This window comes from Schistocerca piceifrons, chromosome 11, assembly GCF_021461385.2.
Source record: "Schistocerca piceifrons isolate TAMUIC-IGC-003096 chromosome 11, iqSchPice1.1, whole genome shotgun sequence".
NCBI classification, from domain to species: Eukaryota; Metazoa; Arthropoda; class Insecta; order Orthoptera; family Acrididae; genus Schistocerca; species Schistocerca piceifrons.
The window spans coordinates 41,520,310-41,546,068 of NC_060148.1; the positions used below are offsets into that span (position 1 = coordinate 41,520,310).

At 40.5% G+C, this 25,759-nt stretch overlaps 1 protein-coding gene across 5 annotated transcripts in view; it reads right to left on the reverse strand.

Moving 5' to 3' along the window:
* Positions 1-25,759, reverse strand: part of LOC124719941 (serine/threonine-protein kinase OSR1) — a 538,784-nt gene that overhangs the window by 43,734 nt on the left and 469,291 nt on the right. For all 5 annotated transcript variants that reach the window (XM_047245141.1, XM_047245139.1, XM_047245142.1 and 2 more), the window contains 2 exons: positions 24,418-24,551; positions 12,037-12,151 (listed from right to left, as the gene is read on the reverse strand). In XM_047245141.1, the coding sequence (XP_047101097.1) occupies positions 12,037-12,151; positions 24,418-24,551 (249 nt within the window). The remainder of the gene's footprint in view (positions 1-12,036; positions 12,152-24,417; positions 24,552-25,759) is intronic.

Consider the following 25,759-nt stretch of genomic DNA (forward strand, 5'->3'; position numbering starts at 1 on the left):
ATAATTTAAGAACTCCAATGCAAGTGGATTGAAGCCCAAAAACACACACACTCCAGTCTATATGACAAGGAACCTAAGTACTGATAAATTTGCGTGTTTTCACATTAACACAAACTTTCGAAAAAGAGAGAACATCTTACATCTGGAACAATGAATTCACAATTTCAACAGTTAATGCTAAAAATAATAATTGGTTCCTTTTACCGGGTCTAGTGAAGCAGGGGATACAACCCGTCGGCTTTGACCAATGACGTCATACATTACTCGTAGATAATGTCTTCACTTTCAGCCATAGATAATAAAACAGTTCTGTATTCCCGGTAAGTGCTATCATTGTACATTAAAATAACTGAATGTGATGTTAAAAGGGATCACTACATATAACTCTAAACATTCTTCATGTGCATTTATTTAAATAATTGGTTGTTTGCAATTCATTCGGTACTTAATTTCATTCTTAGTGATAGTTAGGTAATATGGACTATTAGTTTCTTATTTTACGACAATTTTTAGTATCTCATTTTAGTTTGTAGGTACGGATTTATCTGTTCTGATGAATCTGGATGATTCGAGAGAGGCTATGGGCGCAGAATGTTGGCCACAATTTGTTTTTTTTTACAAATGTGTGGTCTCATTGCTGAGTATGTCCGATGTGAGTGCGGCGACCATATGCACCTCACAAGTGTATCTCGTCGCCGTACTCACAACTTATTCGAATGGCGCTGCAGCAAAGATCGGTTGTGGCGGTCCATTAGACGTGGGATGTGATTCAAAAAATCTAAGCTCGGCCTGTATAGCTCTGTGTCCATGAAAGTCGGGTGAATAAGTCTACAGTTGTGGATTGGTGTGTGTGTGTGTGTGTGTGTGTGTGTGTGTGTGTGTGTGTGTGTGTGTGTGTGTGTGGGCGGGGGGGGAGGGGGGGGGGGGGAAGGGGGGGGAGGGGGCAGGTGTTATGGTCGAAATTGACGAGTCGCAACAGGGGGGAACCTCTTATGGGATTATGGGTCTGGGGGGCTGTAGTTTCAGGTCAAGAGTGTGACAATGTAGTACCCAATCGAAGGAAGTAAGTTTTGCTCAGCTTAATTGAAGATCACTTTGCAGAGGGTTCCACTTTAATTTCAGACAGTTTTTCTTCATATAGGGATTTAGGGAAAAGGGCTTATCAGCATCTCATAGTTAATCACAATACTGAGTTCAGATCATTATCTACAAGGGCTTGCACAAATAGCAAAGAGGATTACTGGTCAGCTGTGAAACCTCTTGTAGGGAAGGGGAAACGCCGAATTTCCACACTTCAAAGTCACTTGGACGAATACTCGTGGAGGTGCAGTATTCCCCATATTGCCCGTTTAAATGTTTCGTTAAATGTGTTGGGCAAATTTACCACCCGAAATATGTTAGCTAATTTCACATTAGGATTTTGTGTGTGTGTGTGTGTGTGTGTGTGTGTGTGTGTGTGTGTGTGTGTGTGTGTGTGTTATTTTTGTTGATGGCTTTCTAGGCAATCTTCGGTTCTTTTAAGAAGTTCCCGTGTGGTAAGTTCAGTTTCCCATTTTTTTTCTTTTACTGTATTTGACTATTTTGACGTATTTAATTGTTGTATTACACCATTACATATGTTTTCGTGTACTCCACTATGTAATAGAAATTTTGCAGCTTTCATTCTTTTGTTTCTCAGCACTGGTATCAGGACCGATATTTTCAGACCTGTACGAGCAATACTGAAGGCCAAACGCCAGACAACTAAAATTTGTGTCCCATCCTTCAGCTGATCTTTACACTGACACCACCTATTTGAAAAGAACAACATATGTAACATTGATGAGATTTATATCTAAAAACAAAGATGATGTGACTTACCAAACAAAAGCGCTGGCACGTTGATAGACACACAAACAAACAAATATACACACAAAATTCTAGCTTTTACAACCAACGGTTGCTTCGTCAGGAAAGAGCTTTTTGCCTTTTAATATGTCTGCTTGTGTGTGTGTGTGTGTGTGTGTGTGTGTGTGTGTGTGTGTGTGTGTTTGTGCGCGCGCGCGCGCGCGCGAGCAAGCGAGTGTATACCCGTCCCTTTTTCCCCCCTAAGGTAAGTCTTTCCGCTCCCGGGATTGGAATGACTCCTTACCCTCTCCCTTAAAACCCACATTCTTTCATCTTTCCCTCTCCTTCCCTCTTTCCCGATGAAGCAACCATTGGTTGCGAAAGCTAGAATTTTGTGTGTGTGTTTGTGTGTCCATCGACGTGCCAGCGCTTTCGTTTGGTAAGTCACATCATCTTTGTTTTTAGATATATTTTTCCCACGTGGAATGTTTCCCTCTATTATATTCATATCATTGATAAGATTTACCTATGTATGTCAACTGGAGGGCAGGATACAAATGTTGTGTACAGATATATAGCTCAACTAAAGAATGGGATATTATTGTCACTGATGTGATCAAAACTATAACTTTCAGTCGATACTATTAGCATCAAGGGTTGGGGGGGGGGGGGGGGGGCAAGCTGTACCCCATAGTGTAGAATGGGATACAAATTGTATATATATGTCGTTTTATTGCCTCTTCGCGTAGTTCAACTGAGGTACAGGTTACAAATGTAACTTACGCCATTTCCACGTCTTTGTTAGCAATGTAATGTATATAGGTCAACGGAAGTATGGGATACAAATATTATATACATAGCTCCTTCTGCCATCGATAGTACTACTATCTACGTAAGAACAGACCATTAGTGGTAGCGGAGGCGAAAGAAATCTGTATCCCATACTTCAGTTGATCTATATAGTTCAACTGAACAACAGGATATTAATGCTAACAAAAACGAAGAAATCGACACACACTATACTTTTATCCCATACTGCAGTTAACCAACACAGTTGGAATAAGGTTCGAGATACAACCCATATATACGTGATGTGAGGTATTCTATGCTACCAACATTTCCATCCATTTTTTCCCCTTCATTTTCCACAGAACTAATACGATACAAACACCCGATATCCTGAATGTGAAAATATTACTTGACTTGATGTACGTCAACTATACTTTCGTCCCTCATATTCCTTTGTTTCTGAACAGTCTTGTCAGCTCTTTCATCAGTGTAATAAATGCTCTCTGGCTAATTCTGACGTCATTGGTCAAAGCCAACAGGTTGTATCCCCTGCTTCACTAGACCCCTTTTACCAATGCCCCAGCCCCCTGGCTCCAATGATACAGTTTCCTAACAGTTCAAAGAAACTTGATTCTCATTTCAAATACGTACCCCACCTCACATAATTGACACAGTTTTAGTTCATAGTAATTTCAAGCTGCCCTCAATATGCTGGCAGCAATACAAGTTTAAAGCCGGTGATAGGCATTAAAGATCCCCAAAACGCCTGAATGCCTTCTCAGTAAACTATTTTGAACAACTAATTCAAAAGCCCACTCAAAGTGTAAATGGTTGCAAAAATATACTTGAGCTCTTACTAACAAATAAGCTTGACCAAATAAGGATCATCATGACAGATACAGGGATCTGTGACCATAATGGTGGTTGTACCAAGACTGACTCCCGTGACATCCAAATGCAAAATACATCTATTTAAAAAAAAAAAAAAAAAAAAAAAACAGGTAAAAATTCTGCTCGAGACCTTCCTAAGAGACAGTCTCCAGTCCTTCCACTTTGACTATGTACGCAAAGAGCAGATGTGGTTTGAATTCAAAGAAATAGTACCAATATCGGTACACTAAACAGCCCAGAACACTATTGCAGTAGCAAAGAAAAAAGCATGCCAAATTTGAAAGTACACAAAATCCCCAAAATTCTGAAAGTTATACAGAAGATTGAAGTTTAGCACAAACTTCAATGCGAGATGCTCGAAATAGTTTCCACAATGGAACTCCGTCTCGAAAACTGGCAGATAACCCAAAGAGATTCTGGTTGTACATAAAATACACCAGTGGCAAGGTGCAATCAATACCCTCACCGCGCAATAACAATAATGATTTTATTGACGACAGTGCCACTAAAGCAGAGTAATTAAGCACCGTTTTCATAAAAGACGACAAAGGAAATTTTCTAAAATTTGAATCAAGAGCAACTGCCAACATGAGTACCTTAGCAGTAGATATTTACAGTGTAGCAAAGTAGCTTAAAACACTTAAAGGCGAGGCAAGACTTTTGGTCCAGACTGTGTACCAATCACATTCCTTTTAGGGTATGCTGATACAACAGCTCCATACTTAGCAATCATATACGACAGCTCATTTGTAGAAAGATCCATATCCTGACAGCTCAGATCCATACCCAACGACGTTAAAGTTGCAAAAAGTCAAACAAATGGCCAAGACAGGATATGAGAGTAATCCTCTGACTTACAGACCCATATCACTGATGTTGATTCGCAGTAGGATTTTGGAACATATGAGGTGTGACAAAGTAATGAGACATTTTCTTTGCAAGATGTGGCAACCCCGCAGGCTCGCGTAGGCACAATATCTTTGACCTCAGTCTATAAGCTGCTTCTAGTCCAAGTGGCACATCGATGCAACTGCTCAGTCGTGAGTTGTGCTGTAATAAGTTAAGACGTGTCCATGTCTCTCGTCACGGAAATGGAACCGCATAATATTGTGCAACGGTATGCCATTTCTTTTTGTGTTAAATTGGGTGAAAATGCGACAACAATTTACGATAAGATTCAGAAGGCTTTTGGAGAGGAGATTATGTCAAGAGCTCAGGTCTTTCGTTGGCATAAAATGTTTAGTGAAGGCAGAAAGAATGTTGAAGATGAAGACCTCAGTGGATGACCATCGACCTCATGGATGGATGTCAACTTGGCCAGGGTGCGTGAACAACGCATGATCTGATTGAAGAATATCCGTGAAAATGACTGCAGAAGAACTGAACATCAATCAAGAAATGGTTCGTCTAATAATAACTGGAGATCTTGGTATGAGAAAGATTTGTGCAAAAATGGTGTCCAAAAATCTGACACCCACAACAGCAATTTTTAACCACAAAACAAATTTCAGTACTACCACAGCTACCTTTCAAAACGACGCTCAAGGGACACCATTTTCAAACAACACAAGATTTCCAAAAAGCTGTGACAAGGATCTTTGAAGATATTACAGAAGATGAGTTCCAGGAATGTTACCATCAATGGCAGAAGCGCTGGAAAAAATGTGTGCAATCAGAAGGGAACTACTTTGAAGGAGACAACACTAAACTTGACAAAAACGGTAAGCAACTTTTTTTTTCACATCAGTCTCATTACTTTATTGTCACACCTTGTATACTGTGCTTTAAAATTATGAATTCTGAAACAACTAGTTGTTTATTCTCATGAAATAATCAGTGCTATTGACAGGGGATGTCAAATTGATTACCGTATTTACTCGAATCCAAGCCGCACTTTTTTTCCGGTTTTTGTAATCCAAAAAAAAAAAAAAAAAAAATCGCCTGCGGCTTAGAATCGAGTGAAAAGCAAGCGGAAGTTCTGAAAAATGTTGGTAGGTGCCGCCACAACTAACTTTTGCCGTCAAATATATGTAGCGCTACACAGGCATGCTTTATAGGCAACGAGATAAATACTGGCGCCAAAACCTCTGCGTCAGTAAATTAAAAAAAAGGTGGAAGACGAGCTTTTTTCTCTCCGCCCCGAGTTTCAACCACTGCATTTTCATACATTATCCAACGAAGTAAATACAAATTCCGTATTGTTCATCTTCGAAAGTAGCAGAATTTCAATGTACTACGAAAATCCGACTGGCAAGACTGTTGCTAATAGGAACCTGATGAAATGTGAATCACATGCAGTATTCTCTTCACCATAAGAATAATACGAATATAACCATTTTGCCATGTATTCTTTCGTGTTTGTTGCTATCTCATTTAAATCCTGTCTGCCTAATAAACTACGAAACTAGAGTGAGACAACAGCAAACGCGGAAGAAAATACGTATCGTGTCCTATTTATATTCGTATTATTTTTATGCCTAATAGTAATACAGTCAACTGACTACATTTTTAAATCTAAAATGACTAATTTCTGTGCAGAATTTGATGTACTAAAGAAGCAGCCGCAAAGATTTTCAAACGCAGAAAAATTTTCGCCTAACTCGTTCAGAACATGTTCTATCATACGCAGCCTATTATTTTGTTCTTGTTGATCATTATCAAAGAAAGCAGCAGTGTAAGTAACAACAAGTAACAGTCACTTGCCATTGTTTCACTAATGAGACAATTCCTCTCTTTTTTTAATCGTAAGCGGCGGTAGCACGCACAAAAGCAAGCCATGCCGCGGGCGGCGACAGGCCATAAACACGCACTATCAGAATGCGACAAACAATGCATGACACAGTACAGTAATGCATTTTCAGCTTAGAGTGACGTAATCACCTATAACAAAGAAAACGGCACTTATCAGATCAAAGCAAAATAAGCAATCGATTCAAACCAGACGAAGCACGTGAAAAAGGAAGGGTACCCGTATAAATACGGACGGAGCGCCTGACGCATAGCAATGGCTACCTGGTAAAGCTTAACTGCTAAGCTTACGACTCGAACCAAACTATTGTAGCTGTATCGTCTTTCATTCGACCTAAATTGTGGCTCATATTACAATGGACCAACTTTGTTTCGATTTGAACGTGCGGCCTAAAACTTCTCTCTCCCCTTGAATTTCGAGTCTCAAATTTCAGGTGCGGCTTAGATTCGGGAATTTTTTTTTTCCTTGATTTCGAGTCTCATTTTTCAGGTGCGGCTTAGATTCAAGTGCGGCTTAGATTCGAGTAAAGACGGTATATATTTTTAGACTTCGAGAAGGCTTTTGACAAAGTTTCTCACAAGTAATTTCCAATTAAATTGCGCACCTATGGAGTACCGTCTCAGATGTGTGACTGGATTCGTGACTTCATGTCAGGAAGATGACAGTACATAGTAATGGACAGAAAGTCATTGAGTAAAACAGAAGTAATATCTGGCATTCCCCAAGGAAGTATTACAGGCCCACAGTTGTTCCTGATCTTCATAAACGTTTTAGGAAAAAAATCTGAGAACCCCTCTGACTGTCTGCAGATGATGCTGCCATTTATGGTCTTGTAAAGTCATCATATGACCAAAACAAATTGCAAAATGATTTAGTCAAGATCTGTATGGTGCAAAAATGGGCTCTAAATCGTGAAAAGTGTGAAGTCGTCCACACAAACACTTAAAAGGATCCACAAAATTTTAGTTGCATAACAAATCACACAAATCTAAAATCAGTAAACTCAATTGAATACTTAGGAATTACAATTACAAATAAATTAAACTAACAATCACACAGATAGTGTTCAGAGGAAAGCAAACCAAAGACTGATTTATTGGCAGAACACTGGGAATGTGCAACAACTCTACAATAGAGACTGCTAACACTATGGTTGTCCACCCTCTTCTGGAATACTGCTGTGCAGTGTGGAATACACATCAGAAAGGTTTAACGGAGGTCATTGAAAAAGTCTGAAGAAGGGTAGCATATTTCGTATTATTGCAAAATATGGGAGAGTCCAACGGATACAGTACATGAATTGGGGTGGCAGTCATCAAAACAGTCTATTCTGCTGCGGCAGGACCACCTCGTGAAATCTGTCAGGCACTTAATTATGAATTGCAGAGTAATTGTGCAGATGTAGACATAGATGAAGACAAACATTATTAAATGGATTTGTTTCCCAAAATGTATCACATACAGTGTAAATTGAACAAACTAAATTCTTTCAATGATCGACCATTGAACCAAATGATTTATACGTCAGGATCGCATTATTATGGCCAACCACCAGTGAACAAGAGTAACTGTCACTCTGAGTACACATATGAAGGTGACAGTAGGTGCCTGCAAGCAATAATCAGATGTCAGACACAACAGACACCACTTACAAGAGTCAAGGGGCACGAAAGAAAGCACTGGTAAAGAAGGGATTGAGACAGGACTGTTGCAGCCTATCCTTGATGTTATTCAACCTGTATGTTGAGCAAGTAGCAAAGAAAACTTTGTAGAAGCAATTAAAGCTCAGGGAGAAGAAATAAAAAGTCCGAGATTTTGCTGATGACATTGTAATATTGTCAGACACGCAGTTTAATGAAATGGACAGTGTCTCTGGCAGAGGAGACACAATGAACTTCAACAAAAGCAATGCTGACACAGTTACACTGGGAAACGAGACACACAGTAGATGAGTATTGATATTTAGGCAGTAAAATAACAGATGACGGCCAAGGTAGATAGCTTGCAAAATTTAGACAGGCAATGGCAAGAAAATTGTTTCAGAAGTACTGAAATTTAACATCAAATATAAATTTAGGTGTTAGGAAGTCTTCTGAAGATAGTAGTCTTTAGTGTAGCCTTGCAGATTCAGAAGGACATAGGTTGCAATAAGTACTGGGAGATGATGAAGCTTGCACAGGATAGAGTAGCATGGAGAGCTGCATCAAACCAGTCTCAGGACCGAAGACAACAACAACAACAACAACAACAACAACAATAATAATAATAATAATAATAATAATAATAATAATATGGAAGTGAAACGTGGACTGTTGTGTGTTTTCGCTGCCTGCATTCCAACCAGGCTGTCAACTATGGTTACTCTCATGCTACTATTTACAGTTTACTTTAAGTTCAGTTCTCAATTCCCGTTACACCTTTTGATGCTCTTGTTTTTCAGAGCCCACACTGATATACCGTGAAATGCACATTCTCTATGCATTTCCACACTCTAGTGCATGTTTGTCAAACATAGAGCACATCTGATGCATTGGACACAAATTTTCGCTGACGGAAAATCTGACAAGATGGCAGACGTTGTGTTGTTGGTCTGTGCCATATGTTTAGTATAAAAGATGTTTTTTTTTTATCTTACTGTACTCCGAGTTTCCACAACAATGGAAACTACAATCGAGGACAAAAACAAAACGGCACCAGCAAAGACAAAATTCATAGTGACATTGCTTCTCTCCCAGCCATATATTACATGGGAAATGGTGAGAAGAAAGTAAATATTCTACACACAACTTACACACAGGAGTGCAATAAAACAAAATAATTTAAGTTCTCCGGTTCTTTCATCGACGAAAAAAGTCCTGCATTTTTCCCAGATTTCGTACTTGTTCTGGGCATATACAGAGTCACCCTTCAGTAGATTTACTTTATTTAAAGTAAACTTCTCAGTGATAAACCTCTTGACAGCATGAGCCTCCAATGCTATGGCAGAAGGTCTCAAGGAACTATCTAAGAAAATGTGAAATAACAGTCAAACATTCATATTAATACATTACTGCAGTTCACCAGCACAGTAAGAGAGAACTGAATTTCGCACATGAAATACACCTACAACCACAATAACGGAACACGGAAAATACGTATATGAAGACAATAATAAAAAAATACACAGTTGGCAAATAGCCACCCATGAACACGAAAACATGTGATGAAGTTTCAAAACAGTTCAGAAGGTTTAAGAATCTAAGGAGAATACAATATGATGATACCACTGGGAGTGCCCTTTTTCAGATTGCCACTCTTGTACGAGGTGCACTGAAGTTATAAACCTCTGATTTTTCTCTCAGGATTGGAAACAAGAGAGAAATGTGTGTGCACTTGCGACAATGACAGACATTACAGCACTGAACGGCACGCAGAATTCTACCAGCAGTGGCGAGGTAAGAGGATTGTTTTTTATACTTAAAAACGCCATACAGTGTCCTCCAAGTGGGTGCCACAAACATTGGTAGACGACTACAAGGCTGTGCACATGGCACATGTTGCCAGGCAATACTTATGTGTGACGATAGCGAGAGAGAGGTGATGTTTCCATTGGTGTAACCGGACTCCTACAGAAACATTCGCACCAGCCACAAATTCCAGCATCAACTTTCTCAAAAATGTGTACAGTGGCAGAGAAATTATGCCAAGAAGTGATTCAAATTCCACATTTTCTGTGCTATCAGTTTGTGATGGTGTGGGCAGGGAAAAGGGGGGGGGGGGGGGTGAGGGCAATGGAGGTGTTATAACTTGACTGCACCTTTCATATATTACTTTTTGTGCTCAAAAGTCCTCACTTTTTGCTGACTCATAAATTCCTGTAGACGATCGACACGTGTACACATGCTGAACTCCGAACTCCCCACTCAGATTACACAACCTGGCACTGCAGAGCTGTCAGTGCGACAAAGAGGAAGCACGGTTAAAAGTGAGAAGGAAGCATTTACAAATCACGACAGATGCAAATACAGCTCAGACACACAAAACATTCTCCAACCTCACAGGGCAAAACGGACAACACTTCGACCGTACATCGGAAAGTACCTCCGACATCATCCTGCATCTGCATTGCCACCATATTGCAACAATGTTGACAACACTGTGGTCACACATCAGTGTATAGACTGCACGAACACACCTTTATGGAAGTTGTTATAAAAGTACTGGAGTACACATTCTCATACAGAATACTACTGAAACCATTTTTGATAGAGTACCGTATTTACTCGAATCTAAGCCGCACCTGAAATTGGAGACTCGAAATCGACGGAAATAAATTTTCCCGAATCTAAGCCGCACCTGAAATTTGAGACTCTAAATTCGAGGTGAGAGAAGTTTTAGGCCGCACCTCCACATCGAAACAAAGTTGGTCCACAGTAATATGAGAAACAATTTAGGTCAAATGAATGATGATACAGCTACAGTAGTTTGGTTCGAGTCGTAAGCTTAGCAGTTAAGCTTTACCAGGTAGCCATTGCTATGCGTCATTCGCTCCGTCCCTATTCATACGGGTACCCTTCCTTTTTCACGTGCTTCATCTGGTTTGAATTGATTGCTTATTTTTCTTTGATCAGATAAGTGCCATTCTCTTTGTTATAGGTGTTTACGTCACTCCAAGCTGAAAATGCATTACTGTACTGTGTCATCCATTGTTTGTCGTATTCTGATATTGAGTGTTTACGACCTGTTGCCGCTCGCGGCATGGCTCTCATTAGCGAAACAATGGTGTTACTTACACTGCTGCTTTCTTTGATAATGATCAACAAGAACCAAATAATAGACTGCGTATGATAGAAGATGTTCTGAACAAGAGTTTGGTGAAAATTTTTCTTTGTTTGAAAATCTTTGCAGGCGCCTCTTTAGTACATTACATTCTGCACAGAAATTAGTCATCTTAGATTTAAAAATCTAGTCAGTTGCCATGCTTCATTTCTAACTGTATCACTATTAGGCATAAGAATAACACGAATATAAACATGACATAATATGTATATTCTTCCGCGTTTGCTGTTGTCTCACTCTAGTTTCATATTTTATCAGGCAGACAGGATTTAAATGAGATAGCAGCAAACACAAAGGAATACATGGCAAAATATTTATATTTGGATTATTCTTATGGTGAAGAGAATACTGCATGTGATTCACAATTCATAGAAGTTCCTATTAGCAACCGTCTCTTCTCACAGGTGGGAAAAAATTCAGAACATAGAATTGGCCATATTGACAAACATCCCAAACAGTCTTGCCAGTCGGATTTTCGTAGTACATTGAAATGTTGCTACATTTGAAGATGAACAATACGGAATTTGCATTTACTTCGTTGGATAACGTATGAAAATGCAGTGGTCGAAACTCTGGACGGAGAAAATAAGCTCGTCTTCCTCCTTTTTTTAAAATTTATTTACTGACTCAGAGTTTTTGGCGCCAGTATTTATTTTTGTGCCTGCAAAGCGTGCCTGTGTAGCGCTACATATATTCGACGGCAGAAGTTAGTCGTGGCGGCACCTACCAACATTTTTCAGAACTTCCGCTTACTTTGCACTCGATTCTAAGCCGCAGGCGGTTTTTTGGATTACAAAAACCGGAAAAAAAGTGCGGCTTAGATTCGAGTAAATACGGTAGTTCAGATCTTAGTCACAAAACACGATCATAGAAATAAATTTGTGGTATTTAAGCCCTGCTCTTCACAGTGTTTACCCTATACCGAGAACTAGAAAAGCGTTTACGTTTGCCGCTAGCCTTACCTTCTGCACCCTCGTCTCCAGGCTGGGACCGATAGCAACCAAAGTGGACTGCAAATATTTCCTGTCCTTGGCCTTTTTGAAGAATGGGTGCTTCAGCAGCTCACTCGCTGTTGGTCTATAAGAAAAGAGGACAACATTACAATCTCCTCAATACAGTGTGTGTATTACTCCTCTACTGTACTATAAACAAGAGTCGGGGACAATGCACTGAGTAGAAAAGTTGGATTGCAAAGGGTTAACACATTCAAGACTGGCCTCAGTTACCCTGGATGGGGCACCTGAACTGCTGTTTTAAACCATTTTTGAAAAATCATAGCTTTGTAACTGAAGGCAATAAATTTGTGTGATATTTCTTTGAAACTATGAACCCCGGTTTTACCTATTTTTAAAAATCTCATTACAGAAGATCAAAACTAGCAGATATACAACATGTTTTACCGAGTCCAGTTTTTACTCTGAAAAAACTTGCACGCGGTGTTCGTACACATAATTTGCCCGAGTGAGGTACATTGCGCACGTGCCAAAGGCTATACAGAGAGTTCATAGAGATTGTGCAACACCCCGGAAATTTTAATACGAAGGAGGAGGGGGTGAAACTGAATGAAATTTGGATTCCGGTGCTGAAGATGTGTACCAATCTTCCACCACAGGACGACAGTAACAGCGAACGACTGCAGTTGACAACAACCAATTGTACTCGCGTATTCAAAACACGTGACGTCACGCCACTGCGCAGAAGAGGAATTTCGCTGTAGTCAGTAGTGAGCCAGGACGTGAATCTGATGTACAATAAAGCTACGATCCCCCTCTAAAATGTCCCCCGCAGATGGGAACGAAAAGTCAGGTTTTGAAGTGAAATCCCTAAGACACGGCATAACAGCCCAGAATATTTTATTAATTGTGGTTTCTCTGAAAGTCACAAATGCTTAACAAGCCAGGTAAAAATAAATCTCTGCATTTTTGGGGGAACTCTTTTTAGATACTAACCAAAGAAGAGGTGAAAGATCTTTTTCAATGTCACCATGCAAGTGTGGATGTGGAAGGGCCCCACTTAATATTTACAAAAAATGTGAGCATAGGCTTCAGTTTATAATGGCACCTCCCTCTCCAGTGCTCGTCATTTCCCCTGCAGTGCTCGTCTGCAACCTCCACCACTCCCCACCCATGCCCTGCTGATTGCACATCTACCAGCTATGTTATTCTGCAGCAACTATACTGGCATATTCCTTAATGGTTTTATTACACGTTTATCTATTTATTTCCAAGACTTACTTTCCTGCAAGGACTTTCTGAACTTCTATCCCCATTTTGTTTTTCTTTTCTCCCAGACACAATCGAGACATTATAAAGCACTTTCTGTAAGGGAAATTGACGAGATTTTGAAAGACCCCCGACTCCAAGGCTGCTTCTGGTGATCAGGGTGAAATTAATGAGACCACAGACACTGTCGAGCTACCTACAGATCTCGTAGACGACACATTCGACTGTGACGATATTGACGAAAATGTATTGGAAGACATTCTTCTGGCTGATGTGCCAGGTACCTTGGAAGTTCATTACAATGAAGAATGGAAGGACGAGGAAATTGCGAGCCACTGTAAGAAGAAAATCAAAGTTGATATCAGTTCAAACTGGACAAAAGAAGACGCAGCTTACACTGTTAGCCAGTGAAAGGGTCTGATATGCCACTCAGAAGAAAATTTAGCCTTGATTTATCCAACGAACACACAAAAGAGGGGTTAGATTTACTGCTCTTCACTGGATACCATGTTTTCCCCACATGAACAGTTATATTGGAATGAAGATGAGGACGTCAATACAAAATGCATACAACAGTGTACAAACTCAACAGATACCTGGAAATCGAGCGCCACCTTTACTTCGATGATTAAGATCTGAACAGAATCGCAGCCGATTAAAGGGATGAACTTTTCAAAGTCTGTACCTTCATGGACTTGCCAAACAAAAATTTCTTACAAGTTTCTTTCTGACAGCGTCAGGACTGATGAGCAAACGGTTTTATATTACCGATGCCATTATCTAAAACAATTCATCTGCGGAAAATCTTCGAGATTTGGGTTCAAAGGGTGGGCTGTGTGCTGTTCCCAAAGCAGTTAATTTTGTTGTATGTCAGTATATGAAGTAAAATTGAAGGATTGGAGTGACATTACAGTTTTGGGACTTCACAGATCAGTTGCACTGAACATTTCTGTTTTGGAATCTCCTAAACTTCACAAAATCTATTTTGACAACTTTTCCACAAGATTCCATTGGATGAAAGAGCTCTCAGTAACAACTAAGGATGACTGGAACTGCCCAAATGAACTGAATGAATAACTGGCACATAGAAACTGAGAACACCATGAAAAAAAGAAACAATGGAATGACTATAACTTTGATAAGAACATGGAGATTGTGGCAATAATGTGGAAAGATAAAAATCATGTAAAACTCTCGTCAAAACATGAGACAGTGCACACAGTAAGTCAAGCAAAGAGATGGAGCAAAGCTGAGAATCAAAAAACACAAGTTCCATAGCAAACAACGGCAATATACAATAAGCATATGGGAGGTGTGGACACAATGGACTGGAATGCGCATAAGTACCGTCTGAGAAACACTACTTTCCATTGTTCACCAATGCAACAGATGTACCGCTAGTCAATCCCCACATCTAGCTGCCTCACAAATTAAAATATTCCGCTGCTCCATTTCAGAAGGGTGGGGGCAAGTGTGTATTTTGTTTCGATCGTCTGCTTCTTCTGAACCAAGAAGGGCAGGATGTCCTCCATATCCTGAGGCAGCCATTTCACATGTCCCAGTTGAACTCAGGACTTCTGGAATCGGACATGTGATTGAACCCACGACATTGGGGAAACAAAGAAAAAAATACAAGGAAGCAGTGCTTTGTGTGTATTGTGGGCATCCACACTGAATTCTTTGTTGCCTGGCACAAAAAAAATTAAAGAAAATGTGAAAAGAGTGGCATAGGTTATGAACTCCATTTGGTGATGGACTAAAATAAGTAAAAACCCGAATTAACAAACCCACTTTTATGGAATACTTCTGTCGGTCCACGTGAAACTCCCCTAAGAACAATGTTATTCTCCGCCGCTTTTAACAAATTGGGCTTTAAGAAAAAGTCTGCTCTTTCAGGGATAAATTTATTTCAGTTTTACACTGGCTGTACTTCAAGTCGTGTGATGGCAGTATATGATAATCGATTCTTTCAGCCAATGCTTATCTAGATCAAATTCCATTGTAGCGACACCGGAGAAAACAAACAAATCTGAAAACAATTTTTGTCCTGTCTACCATGCGATTCTGGTTACACGATCTGACATCACAGTCACACGAAACATGAACCATGAAGTGTTGTCTTTGCTGTAGTCGAATTTAAAAGTTTTACAGTTTTATGGAATTCTGGCATGTGAATGTAGAAAGTTTACGAATGAGCAAAAGCTGACAATCATCCAAGACGGAGACGAAAATCTTAACATAAAACTTTCAGAGACAGCGAAAAACTACGGTTTGGCACAGTCTTCAATGCACAATATTCTCAAAAACAAGGAAGCGTTGTTAAAAGACAAAGCTTGTGATTCCTCTGGCTGCAAAAGAAAAACATCCACACATCAATGTTCAGTGATATGGAATCTATGATTTCAAAATGGTTTAAAGGAATGTGAAGAGGCACCATTCCTATAAGCAGAACAATTTGCAACAGAAAGCTCGAGAAATCTTTCTGAAGATCGGCATCATAAATGTCAGTGCATCAAACGGATGGTTAGACTGTTTCAGGAAACGTCACAATCTTTCGTTTCACAGTGGAATTGGAGAGAGTGAGGCTGTGGATGTAGAAAGAGGTAACCACCGTAAGAACACTACACTGCTGCGATTAATACAGTGTTACGAGCCTAGAAACATTTTTAACACAGATGAAACAGGCATGTTTTACAATTTATTTCCTGCAAAAAACTTATTCTGTTAAGGGAGAAAAATGCCACGGAGGTACGAAAAGTAATGAAAGAATTACTGCACCATTGTTAACTGTGACGGGACCGAAAAGTTACCGCCACAGTATATATGAAAATTTAAAACTCCCAGGTGTTTTGAAAACATTAAGACACTACCTTGTAGTTATGAGTATGACAGAAAGGCCTGATGACATCCAGAAAACTTTACAAGCTTTCTCAAGTGTTTAGATGACAAAATGGGTGGAGCAGCTAGGAAAATATTACTTACAATTGACCGATACCTTGCACATCCACAGGAAACATCATTTCTGAGAAATAGTAACGTCATGTTTCTTCCATCAAACTGTACACCTCGTCTGCAGCCTTTGGACTGGGGCATAATACACTGTTTCGAGGGTGGACGTCATCCACAAATCAATTACATTCCTTGAGATGAAGGAAGTGATGAGACTTGACGTTTTATAGGCCATGCATGTTTGTTTCTGCACAGAATCATGTAATACAACAGACTGTGTTACTGTTTTGCAAAGGCTGGTTGTAGTATATTGGCTGCTGAAGAAAATGACACAGTTCCTGAAGAAGAATTGAGTAGAATCATAGATGATCCTGAAAATGTGACATTCCAGGACTGTTTTTGTGATGACTTAAGTTTTTACTTCTATGCCTGAGATTAAGGAGTGAGATGCCTGAAATTCTAATAAAAGAACAGTGTGACGTAGGAAGTGGTGGTGGCAATGATTACGAAGAAGAGGAGGTGGGGGGGGGGGGGGAGGGGAGGCTGCTGTATGCTGTAAAAGGGCCATTTACGGTCTCCAACTACTTTTCATCGTTTGATGGAGATGAGTCAATTATAAGAAACAACAACCAACTGGAATATACTGGAAGCAGAGACCAAACAACTCTTCTTGATTTTTTAAAAAGTAAAGAATGCACACTGAATGCAAAGTGAGATCTGTGTGTGTGGTGCATTTAAATTTGTAGCAGATTATTGCTAAGTTTGTGATTAAATAGGTCTTACATCACCTAAAGCTGCTTGAATTATGATTCTGGGTAACACCTTCCGTGTGCCTAGGCAAAAGCCCCAATTAAGAAAAACCCCTATTTCAGGAAAATGGGTCCCCAGTGGTTCATTACAAATGGGATTTACTGTTTAACATTTATTTCAAGGTTATTTCTTTGTTTTTCCAATCTCTATTTCCAAAAGGCAATCCAGAAATGTGTGTAGACTGAAGACAAACATTTCGCAGTTAATGGATTGAGATGTGCCGAGTTCTCATACCGGGGTTTGTAGGACTAGGTGATGGAAGCAACTCCCCACAAAAGCTGTTAAATCATTATTTATAAGAATTGGTTCCGATTTCGAGAAGTGTCAGTAAAGCTGGGGATAATTTCTAACGGACAAGGCAAACATGTAAATTTGGAACACATGAAAATAGCTCGTGACTGAGTAAGTAAAACTAGTGATACAGAAAGGGTCAGATAATTCCAAGCAATTTTGTGAAGTGGCTCAAAGCATATTACAACAGAAATACCTTTTATTGTGTATAATATAGGTTGGGATGAACAGAAGAGTTGTCACTTGAAGCAACCGTTTTGGAAGTGATCTCCAATTTATGAAAAGTGCAATGGGTTGAATAGTTCTACCACAAATTTTCACAAAACTCTAGTCTTAGAGATTTAAAGAAACTGTAGACAATGAAGACTGTGCAATCATTGTGCAACGACCATCATATATCCTGTACAGATAACGAAAATAATATATAAGAAATTAGGGCACTTACAGAGAGATGCAGATGGATTTCCCCATCTTGCTTAATAGAAGGCATGTCTGAAATTATTCGGTTTAATGGTCTCAGAAAACAAAGGAAATGAGAGTTACAAACAAAACACCTTTCATGGCCTTCAAAGCAATCACCATTAGCCACAACACACAAGTGGTATCAGTTGTAAGGCTGTTCAACACCCTTCCTATTCTACAGATTTGCCCACAGTAGACTTCATTTTGTTTCCCCTCCCTTAAATAAGGCATGAAAGGTGTATGCTCTACAGACATAGCCTATATCTAACAATGTACAACAACAGCACTTCGAGCAATTACACAATAAGTGTTTGCTGACAATTTCCAACAGCTTTACAACTGATTTCAGAAGTGTGATGTGACTGATGGTGATTACTTTGATAGCGAGTAAAGGTATTTTATTTGAAACTTTTGTTTCCTTTATTTTCTGAGATGATTCACCAAAATTTTCAGGTTTAGCTTGTATGTGACTGGAATAAGGCAGAGGATTGTTAATATCAGGAAGAGTACTTTCTGCATTGCACCATACAGTGACTGAGTATGTACCTGATATTTTTTCCAAATTAATCATTAAAAAATGCAGAGTTTTATTACACTCGCATATTAAACTATTGTTGCCAAATTCAACATTTTTATGCTCTGCAATAGATTAATATTAGTAAACCTCTGATTCCTTGAAGAACTGAATTCTTTAGTATAAAACAGCTTCAAATGTCTGATTACATTACAAATGAATTAATGTGTTGAATATTTGTCTTCAAAAATGGGGAGAAGTTTAGGAAACATTTCAAATTATGCTTAAAGTTTGTTGGAAGTGGTGAATTGTCTCACTATGTAACACATATATAAAAGTGGGTCATTTGCACTCCATTTTAGGCAAAAACAAGTTTTTCATGCATCTAAGTGTTTCGGGTGTCATGTCTCCTGAACTTCATATCACATGATTATATCATTTTGGAGGCTCATTTAGTGATTTAGTGGTACACCATATTCACCCGAGTATAAGAGGACCCTAATATAAGATGACCTTTTTTTTTAAGATGGCTCTTGTGAAAAATTTATTTTTAACATATTCTTACTAATCAAAATTACACACTGGTTTACAGACATTTAGTATCTGCCCAAAACATTAGCATTACACCTATTTCAAAATTAGGCCTTTTACTGATTATCTACATTTTGATAATACAAGAAAAATAAAAGACATGGTTACATTAATTTTCATCTTTACTACCTTTTCTGCATACTACGCCTGTCATATGTGGTATCACTACCAGCATCATCATCCTCATAGCACAATTGTGGAATTCATATCTTCACTGTCACAAATATTCGCCATTTCTTCTGAATACGTTGCAATACCTGAGGTTGTAGTTAAGATGGAACCCGAGAACGCAGCTGTTTTTTACTGAATACATATTGGATTTTCTTCTATGCTGACGTGAGAATGTTACAATGTCTCACTTCCAAACATATCATCCGCCCAGCACTTTCCCACTGGCTGCAGAGAACGAGCAGCCGACCCACACCCTTTCTTTCCCAGCATACGTCACAGTGAGCACTGTCAACATTGTTGCAGGAAACATGTAAGTATGCCACAGGCCTTTCTAGACTTTTACCATCTCCTGCGGAAATGTATACCCTAGTTGTGTGTTTGTATAGACTTCAAAATTGGACAAACAGGCAAATTGCAGTTTAAACATGATAGACGTACGTAAGAAGCCAAAGTACACAGTATAGTTTCCCACAGTTGGTGACATGACGTAATTTGGTGCCTGCTCACTATTCCTCCGCCCACAATCGCCATATTGTATTCACCCGATTCAAAGCCACACCTGGAAAATGGTACTCAAAATTCAATAAAAAAGTAAGGAACCTGAATGTAAGCCAAACCCAAAAAATGACTAAATTTGGAGGGAAGTGGGGGCGCCGTGCTGCCCACATGCGACTTCAGCTCTGCACATGCACATGTGCATGAGCCTGTTTACAACTGCTCAAATGCAACTAATGTAAATAGTTGTGATGTCACGCTCAGCGGAAGCAGTTTGTTGCTATGAAGTCTTGCACAGTCTTCGTCACAAGGCCTTTGATACATCGTGCTGTTGGAGGACGCTTGTGTTACACTGTGTTTTGTTGTTGTAAATGGTGCATTTTCCTTGTAACTTCAGTTTTATTTTGGTGGTGGTGTCTCATTTCTGTACTATTCAGCTGTAGTGGGATATATTAATATTCTTTGTTAGAATACCAGTTCTAACCACCAGTCAAAATAACAAAATTTAACTGAAAACTGAAACAATGAAAAATTTCCGGCATTCTAAAATTCTCTGGCTTTTCCCAGTTTTCTGCCAGACGAAAAAATTACCGGCTTTTTCCCAGATGTCCCAGGGCATAAACACCCAGTGTTCAACACAGCCAATGAGGGGGGCAGCAGGTAGACATGTTTGGAAGCAAGATAGTAGGAATATTGTCTCGTGTCGATATACGTGCACAATTCACTATATATTCAGAAAAAGCTGTGTTCCCCAGGTGCCACTGTAACCACAACACTGAAAATCACAGAATATTCGGAAGAAACAGCCAAATACCAAACCAAAATCAAGTTCTGTCAACGCCTGTTTCGTTTGCAGCAATTTAAGCTGTGCTATTAGGTCCCACTACTTCAGCAATTGTGACTGGCTTATATAGTAAGCAAAAAAGATAATGATAAACTATTTCTTTTTAATTATTATATTTCTCCTTGTATTACCAAAATATAGACAATCGACAAATGGCATAAGTTTAGAATGGGTACAATGTTAATATTTTAAGGCATATAGTTTATATCATTAAAATGGTATGTAATTTTGCTCAGTCAGAATATGTTTAAAAAAATTCTCTAGGAGCCTCTTATAAACAATGGGATCATCTTACACTAGGGTATGTAGATTAAGTGTCCCTCCTCCAATCTAAATGAAAGCTTGTATGCTGTCAAACACTCTACAAAATGGAATAATTCAGCATAGTTTTCATGGACTAGCAGACAATTTTATTCTGAAAGCAATTTCAGCAACATATTTTCAACTGGCTCTGCAATACCATGCTACTCACCTTATTCTGAATGACTACTGCCAATTTGTAGTGGACTGTGCACAGTTTTGAAACTTCCTGACAGATAAAATGGTTTGAAACTTCCTGACAGATAAAACTGTGTGTCTGACCTGAACTCCAAACAGGAACCTGCCAGGAAGTTTCGAAACAGCACACTCTCTACTGCAGAGTGGTCATTCATTCTGGAAACAAACCACCAGGCTGTGTCTAAAACACACTTCCACAATGTCCTTTCTTCTAGGAGTACTAGTCCCTCAAGCTGTGTGGGAGAACTTTCGTTAAGTATAGGAGGTAGAACAAGACATACTGACGGAAGCATAGCTCTAAGAGTACGTTACGAATCTAGTTTGGACAGTCAGTCAGCAGAGCACACCTGTAGCAGGCAAAATTCCACATTCTAATTTCCACCTGGCATGCAGTTTTAATCCACCAAGAAGTTCCCAAAATATCTGCAAAATAGGTATCCTATGCACTGACACACTGTTCTTCAACTGTAGGATCGACTTACGCTCTTGCGGACTATTGCTCCCAGCTCTGACGGATAGTACTCGCACAAGACTTGTTGACACACAGCTTAACCGTACTGAGCATATTGTAACTAACACAATCAAACCAACACCTACTTTCTGACTACCCATGTTTAGCTACATACTAGTACCATCTCTGTGGCAAGAAAGAGAACTTATATGGAAGTACAAAAACCTACAGCAAGATGCTCACCTTCCTATCTACTGAAACATTTCAACCGTAACCAAAGCAAGGCTTCACTTTCGTCATCCACCCCTGTGAACTGCAAACTGGTAAGGGCATTAATAATAATAATAATAATAATAATAATAATAATAATAATAATAATAATAATATTAGAGGCAGTCAAATGAAAACCAAACACCTGACACAATGGGACTACGGAATGGTTCCGTTAAAAAGTAACCACCACACACATTGAGACATTTATCCAACTGAGAGACGAGACACCCAGTTCCTGTTTCGCAGAACACAGTAAGCACCTGACAGATTCACAACTGCACCCACTCTTGCACTTCCTCGTCCGACTTGAACGTTTGTCTTTCTTCAGGTCACCAAAAGTGTGAAAATCGAATGGTGATAGATCCTGGCTGTACAAAGGATGTTGCAGTGTTTCCCAACCAAACTGCTGAAGTGTACCCATCATCCTGTCGCATGCCAACCTCGTACGAAGGCAGCAAACCGTTAACATTTCCTAACTCCCCGAGCGAAGATACCTCGCTCGCATTAGGGTGGTGTCGACACGAGACGAGTGCAAAGAATAATACTTCACCTCTGAGAGTGGGTCAGGGAAAGACAGAACATCGGTGCTTCTAGGGAGCCACACATGGCCCTCAGCAGACTGCAGTAGGCAGAGCAGGTGGACAAGATCTTCATTACGTGACAAAAGAAACGCTACTCATAATGCAACCACACGTGCCAAGAGCTTTTACGTAGCAGTATTCTACTATAACAAACGCACTGAGCAGAATGAGAACTGCCGACACCTTTGTAATAGCGAAACATATGCAGTAATGAAAAGTGATGTCGGGTAGACATTAGCCACTACTTTGCCCCATAAAAATACACCAGCATTTTAGCTTGTAATGCAGACAGGTTAACAGCACTCGGTTCCCCGATTACAGTAAGGTCGCACTCGGCACAAGCCTCCTCGTAGATTTCTCGCATACTACTGGGCGACGGCAGCCGCTACTGGGAGAGAGGGCTACCTCGCCACGATCTCCAAACACAGACTTCAACATTACCGCCTGCCACTGCCGCAAATGTGCGGATTTGGGTGTCTCCCTTATCATCCCGCTCCAGTACGACAGCATTCCTCATACTTTAGCGGACGGACCAGGGGCTATCTAATCGGCAGGCCAGGATCGTCCTACTACAAGGCTACACGACAGAAATAATCACAGTTCAACAGACGAAGAAGAACAGCAATCAGCAGGAGGGACAGAGCATTCGGCACATCCAAAATTGTCGAGTAAGTCCAACACACACCTCCTGTCACTGCCGTGGCATTGCCGTACAGCCAGCAACGAAGCCACCGCGGGTGCAGCCGTCGCAGCAGTTGCCGGCGAGGAACGGACATGTGGCGTCAACTACCTCTAGCAGACCGACTGCCGCTTACGAGGCGGTTCTTCGGCGGACATCGACGGCCAATGTCAACGGCGAGTCGAGCAACTGCTTGTAACTTATGGAAATAAACAACTACTTTTGAATCTTCTTTCACTGCGCCTACCAGTGACAACAGATCTACCGGGAGGGGGGGGGGGGGGGGGGGCGTTTTGACTTCTTCAGGACGCATTGCAGTTTCTGCAAAGTGTCTTCACAGCACTGCATATGAACTGTGGCTCCACACTCGAGGAACTCGACGAGTAGTGAGCCCCTACTTTCAAAGGAGGAGGTCATCGTGACTCGTGTGAACAGCTTCCGATTTTTTTGACGGGGCCATTTGCCCTCAGGCTCGAAAAGGTGGCACCACATTCGGTTCGTGACGATACACGTCTGAAATGCATCCTCTTCCTCGTGGGAGCACAGCAGATGAGTCAGACTTGACACCATTCTATTCCTATTTTGTCCCTCCATTAGCTGACGTGACACCCACTGCGTGCAAATTTTGCAGTAATGCAAGTGGTCTTTGACGACGGCACGCCTACCCAAACACGAATTTCATCTTTCGTGATTCGTCAGTCTCTTCAGATAAGGCCATCAAATCTGGGATCAGGGATAATGGCTCATCGGGCTCGTCCGGCGTGAAGATAGTCTCACGGCAATGTGGGCCCTTCCCAGAATCTCCTGTCACTTGTGCACACACGTTACAGACACGCACTTTTCACCATACAGAGTGGACACGCAATAAGGAATTTCGCATTCTCCAGCACCCTCGGCAACCACAAAACAAACCACACACCTGTGCTCCTCTTTGCTCGCCTCCACGTTTACAGCTGGATGAACGCACTAGACCAGTCCACCAACAAATGTGGTACATCCCAGTAACTGCGTACACTTGTTACGTGGCACAAACTCATTCCCATCACAGCAGTGACAGAATAGAAACTTGACAACCGTGGGGCCACCTGTTCCACAAACTGCGCACAATGGCAGGTGTTTGGTTGTATTTGAATGGCCCTTATCCTGCACACTCACACAAAGCTGCCTAATGCTACGAACGAACAACTTGAGATGCCGTGCATATCGACAGATCCACTCGGCTCAATTGCCAGACGAGATTCTGGCCAATTCTTAACTGAACGGGAACCGTCACAGGCAGGTATTTCAATTCTCTGCTGAAGTGGAAGAAAATAACTTCAAGTTGTGCCTGTGGCACTGAAAAGCAGTTGTAGAGCAGTTGTTTCTAGAGTCCATATTCCACTCTGCAGCAGAATATGTGTGGTCACAACATACCTAATACTGTGGAACAATTTATCAGTTCCGAGTAATTACATGCCAAGTATTCACCCATCGACCCACTGGCCTACACGACTGTCACAATGCAGTACATACCTCTTGGAGGGGTCCTTCTGCAGACAATCGACAATCATCTTGCGGAATGTTTTGCCGTATGCCTTGTACTGGTCCTTCTCTTCTGCCCCCGTGTCCAGTGTCGGCGGATCGTTCTGCAGTGTCAGCATCAGAACCTGCCAAAAGCACACATTAACTAAGACAACAAACACACACACACACACACACACACACACACACACACACACACACACAATGTACATGTTCCACTACTTACGACTGTGTGGTCTCATGAGCAATCAATATCCTATTTTTAAAATACAGGAACACTATTAATTATTTACTACACAAGAACCAAACATTGTAGAGATCATACATATGTCATTTAGAAGAGAAATCCTGAAAGTTGTATACCGCCTCAACGTAGTTTAGTAATTTGCCGATAGTCAGCACTAGTCGCAAACATGGCAAGTTCATGTGCGGAGCAAGCTGTCTGTGTATTGGAGTTCAACAGAAACAAGTGTGATACAGCTGTTCAACAGAAAAGTGAACAGGTATAATTGTTGAATCTCGGGTACAAAGTATCCACACAAATGCACTGAATTTGAGTGCGATTCCCCAAAGATAAATGTTTTTAGTGACACCTCATGTCCAAAACTGTACGGGCCATTCTTCTTCGCTGAGAGCACTGTCACTAGATATTCCTACTCGGACATGTTGCAGCGATGGCTGATACCCCAAATGCAATCTGACTGTCCGTTCATCTTTCAGCAGGATGGGGGTCCACCCCGTTTCCATCGTGAAGTTCACGGGTACCTGAACACTGAGTTGCCACATCGGTGGATCGGCCATGTTACAGAATGGGACAGCTGTTTCACGAAATGACCTTACTGATCACCAGATCTCACTCCGTGTGATTTTTCTCTGTGGGGACACCTTAAAGATCTCATGTGTGTACTGCCTCTACCAAGTGATGTAGCAGAGCTCCAGGAGAGAATACAGGAAGTGACTGCCACAGTCGACAATATCGTACTGGGGTGGGTACGGCAAGAATTCGATTACCGTATTGACATCTGCCGGGTCACTCACGGTTCACGTGTTGAATGTTTGTAAAAAAAAACCTTCAGAATTTCTCTTCATAATGCAATATGTATGACATCTGTACAATGTTTAGTTCTTGTGCAATAAATAATTGAAAGTGTTGCCACACTTCATATACACCCTGTATATACACTGCTCTAAAGAACTATGGGAACAAGACTATGGCCATCTATCATAGTTCACTGAACAATAACTTAGAACTGGTATGCTACCGAATTATATCTTTATCTTTCACAATTCAAGTATACAACCAAATATCATCATTACACGTCCAATCGTTTAC